At 34.1% G+C, this 4,164-nt stretch overlaps 1 protein-coding gene across 2 annotated transcripts; it reads left to right on the top strand.

The window, feature by feature from the left end:
* Nucleotides 1–409: 409 nt before the first annotated feature.
* Nucleotides 410–3,955, top strand: LOC111898743 (exosome complex component RRP45B). Of its 2 annotated transcripts, none has more exons than XM_023894613.3 (9): nucleotides 410–562; nucleotides 701–845; nucleotides 936–1,145; nucleotides 1,373–1,468; nucleotides 1,830–1,944; nucleotides 2,198–2,278; nucleotides 2,392–2,580; nucleotides 3,488–3,550; nucleotides 3,720–3,955. In XM_023894613.3, exons 2-9 carry the CDS (start codon nucleotides 709–711, stop codon nucleotides 3,735–3,737), a joined length of 909 nt encoding a protein of 302 aa, XP_023750381.1. In that variant the 5' UTR covers nucleotides 410–562; nucleotides 701–708; the 3' UTR covers nucleotides 3,738–3,955. The 2 variants fall into 2 exon arrangements, with proteins under 2 accessions (XP_023750381.1, XP_023750382.1); XM_023894614.3 differs by having other exon boundaries at nucleotides 433–554.
* Nucleotides 3,956–4,164: the final 209 nt, after the last annotated feature.

Here is a 4,164-nt window from a genome sequence, read left to right as displayed (position 1 = left end):
GACAGAGTATCTTGTATGCTATTTATGTGATTGTGATACACTGCATTATTTCTATGTGATTTATGTTGTGTATGTTCCAGAGTTTATAGAGTTAGAACCGGAGGGTCCACATAGTTAGGACCAGAGGGTCCACATAGTTATAGTCTCGAGTGCCTAATATGTGTTATATGTGGTATTTTGGGGAACACACTAAGCTTCGTGCTTACCATGTTAGGTGTTTCAAGTTTTTCTTATCTGAATCGCGGGACGACACCGATTTGATTGTACACACCAGAGAAAGAGTTAAAAGGATTATAATTTTTTTAAAGAAAAATTGTTTGAAATTACGGTGTCAGACTTACCCTATGTTTTATATATTTTGTCATGATTAAATATCATAGATATTTTAGAAAAAGAAAGAAAAGGAAAAAATATTTATGCAATTGAAGAGTCGGAGACTTTTAAGTAATTTGGGTCCAAACCCTCTCTAAACCCTCTCCCCGACTCAAAGCGAAGAGACGAACACCGCCACCACCAGCGTCTGCAACAACCGGCAACAACTACTCTGTCTACAGGCAAGTCGGTATGTATGCTTTCAGTCTCTCATTGGTTTCAATTTCTTCATCAGTCTTCTCCCTTATAAACCCTAGTATAACACTGTCGGAAATATAATTCAATAGTTTCGCTATACAATGAAATTTGAGCAAAGTATGAAATGCAGGAGACCTAATGGAACAGAGATTGGCTAATACGTTAAACATGACGGTGAATGAGAAGAAATTCATTGAGTCTGCATTGCTATCTGACCTTAGAGTTGATGGTAGGCGTCCTTTCGATTACAGAAAACTATCTATCATCTTCGGAAGGTAAGAAATCCGAAACTCTCACTTGATTTCGTATTCCTTTGGCTAAAAATAAACAGTTCGTTGATGAATGACGAGTTTTTCATATTGTAGAGAAGATGGTTCATCAGAGATCCAGCTTGGACAGACTCGAGTTATGGGATTTGTCACAGGACAACTAGTACAACCTTATCGAGACAGGCCTAATGAAGGGACACTTGCAATCTACACTGAGTTCTCTCCCATGGCGGATCCTTCATTTGAGTCAGGTCGTCCTGGAGAATCTGCTATTGAGTTGGGACGTATTGTAGATCGTGGTTTAAGGTATGATAGTTTATTTAGTTGCTAAATCTTCTATTTTTCAAACTTCTGGACTTCGTTTTTGATTCTTTTCTTCTAAGATGTGATTTACATCTTTAGTGGATTAAATTCTGTCCCCATTAAGCCATTAGTTAAACAAGAAACATCACTTCAGAACACTTATGCTATACAGATTCATGAAAATGGAGATATAGCCAAAGCAAACCTACTTGATGAGATTAACATTGCAGGGAAAGCAGGGCTGTAGACACTGAATCACTTTGTGTCATTTCAGGGAAATTGGTATGGGCCATTCGAATTGATCTTCACATAATCGATAATGGAGGGTAAGTTATGGAACTAATTACTAATCCATGCATTTTCTTCATATCCTCAAGTTTATTTGGTTAAATTCAAGAACTAGCAACATACTTTGTATTATTTGTTTATCATAGCACCCTACTTTCATTTTTTTTTTAATCATTACAAGTTACAACATTACACTTTGAAAACTCTACACAGTTATAGCAATTTTCACTGCTATAATTGGGCAGATTTTTCAATAGCAATGCCTTCATAAGAAAAAATTGAATGTACAATGCTTTAATAATGATTTTATAAGCTAATTAATAAGAGTATGTTGTTATTTCTTGTATTTAAAGTTTAAATACAGTTTTATTACAATGGTTAAATTCTCTATTGAATCAGAAATCTAGTGGATGCTTCCAATATTGCTGCATTGGCTGCCTTATCAACATTTAGAAGGTCTGAATGTACAATTGGAGGTGAAGATGGTCAAGAAGTCATTGTACATCCACCAGAGGTGAGTTCTATTATTTTTTTTTAGTTTTTTTTATTGTTTTTATTTAATATGTTAAGAGTTAATATATTATTAAGTAAGCTAAGATTAATAGCAACAAACTTTGGAACATGGGTATTGCCATATCGGTCAAATTTTCTTTTGATGTGACATTTTTATTGACTTGTCTGCGAATATTTATTTTTTATAATTTCAATTAATTATTTTAATTAAGTCTTAAATTTTTTATTTAATTTTTGATATGTTGATTTTGCAGGTGCGGGAGCCACTTCCACTAATAATCCACCATCTTCCAGTGGCAGTAACATTTGGTTTTATTGGTAAAGAAAACATTGTGGTATGCCTAAATAAACTTTATTAGCTTCTTTTCCTATACAAAAGTTTCTTTGAACTCTAGGGTGTTCTTTTTTTTTTTTTTATTTAAAAAAATAATTATAAATGGCAAAATAGGTAATTGACCCAACTCAGCATGAAGAGGGTGTGATGGGAGGATCAATGACTGCAACACTGAACACAAATGGTGAAGTGTGTGCCATTCAAAAAGCTGGTGGTGAAGGCGTCTTACAAAGTGTCATCATGCAGTGTCTACGCATTGCTTCTGTTAAAGCTGCTGATATCACAAGCAAGATCAAAATTGCTGTGAGTCTTTTTTATTTCTTCTAATTTACTACAATATATAAAACAACCCCATTTCCCACTCCCACCTTTTTTGATTTTAACAAATAGCAACATACTTTTTCTTCCATTTATTTGTTTATTATTCCATCATACTTTCATTTCTTCTTATAACAAGTTGACAACACTACCACATAGTTGTCAAACTCGTATGAACCACGAGTCGACTCGTAAGAGTCGAGTTATTTTATATCTGAAAAGAGGTGACTCGGTGACTGACTCGGTCAAAATTTGCGAGTCCCTGTCTGACTCGTACTGAGTCGATTCATTTTATAAATGAAAAGAGGTGACTTGGTATGTGACTCGGTCAAAGTTTGCGATTCCCTGCCTATCTAGTACTGAGCCGAGTCTTTTTATACCTGAAAAGAGGCGACTCGGTGTATGACTCAGTCAGAATTTCCGAGACTAGTAGTACTGAGTCGAGTCTTTTTATACTTGAAAAGAGGTGACTCGGTGTATGACTCGGTCAAAATTTGTGAGTCTCTGCCTGACTCATACCAAGTCGAGTCATTTTATACCTTAAAAGAGTTGACTCGGTCAAAATTTGCAGGTCCCTGCCTGACTCGTACCGAGTCAAGTCACTTTATACCTGAAAAGAGGCAACTCGGTGTCTGACTCGGTCAAAAATTTGAGTCCCTGCCTGACTTGTATGAGTCAAGTATGACTCGGTACATTGTACCCAATTATAGCAATATCAACCAAATACAGACTGATTTTCACTGCTATATATTGGTAAATATTTCAAAGTAGAATGCTATAATAAGAAAAAACAGGAATATTTGTGGTGTAAACAAAATAAATGAAACTAGGATGCTATAAATTATAATAAACAAATAAAAAAGTAAAGTCATGATTTTGCTAATATTTTCAGGTGGAATCGTATAATACAGAAAGATCACTAAGGAAAATCAAACGACATAATCCTTCTCTCACTGTAAGTATTTAAGAACATGATCAATAAACATGTGAATTTTAAATGGAATGATCAAACATTTTAATCAAGGGTAAAATTGTCATTCATGTCACAAAAGAAACTGTTTTTTCACATCAAAACGTCATCCATTTCATTGCTATTTATTACATTGTTTTTTATATTTGGACAGGCTGTGAAGAAGAAATAACACAAGTGAAGTTTTAAAAGAAACTGAATTTAGTCCAATGAACACATTTTGTATGGATGTTAAAAACGTATCAAGTAGAGATTATTTCAGATTAGATTATTGCTAAGTGTTATATGATTATTTTTGGACTTCATTTTATGGTGTGTAGTGTTGTAATGTAATTTACAAGCCTTAAATTGTCATGCAAAATTTAGTTGATACATTTTTCATGTTAAGAACTTGTGCCCATATTTCGTGTGAGATACTTTTTGAGCGGATTAACAAATTTGTACTAATAAAACTTACTATAACTTTTTCTGAATGATGTTAGGATTAATCAAGCCACGTAGTGTAAGTAAATGTGGAGATTCCTTAATGAATCTAACATGCTTTGGGTTAGGCTTATTAAGAGTTGCTACTTGTGGATTTACCTGAGCACGTTGATCTT

The sequence above is a fragment of the Lactuca sativa genome, chromosome 2, assembly GCF_002870075.4.
Source record: "Lactuca sativa cultivar Salinas chromosome 2, Lsat_Salinas_v11, whole genome shotgun sequence".
In the NCBI taxonomy this organism is placed as follows: Eukaryota; Viridiplantae; Streptophyta; class Magnoliopsida; order Asterales; family Asteraceae; genus Lactuca; species Lactuca sativa.
The sequence above is the reverse complement of the archived record's forward strand: the minus strand, read 5'-3'. Positions and strand labels throughout refer to the sequence as shown.

What these genes read in the sequence shown, in the direction of transcription:
- LOC111898743 (XM_023894613.3), top strand. Translation starts at nt 709, where the DNA reads ATGGAACAGAGATTGGCTAATACGTTAAACATGACGGTGAATGAGAAG. An exon ending in CACATAATCGATAATGGAGG is followed by an intron (nt 1,469 to 1,829) that starts GTAAGTTATGGA and finishes CTATTGAATCAG; the next exon opens with AAATCTAGTGGATGCTTCCA. An exon ending in CAAGCAAGATCAAAATTGCT is followed by an intron (nt 2,581 to 3,487) that starts GTGAGTCTTTTT and finishes TAATATTTTCAG; the next exon opens with GTGGAATCGTATAATACAGA.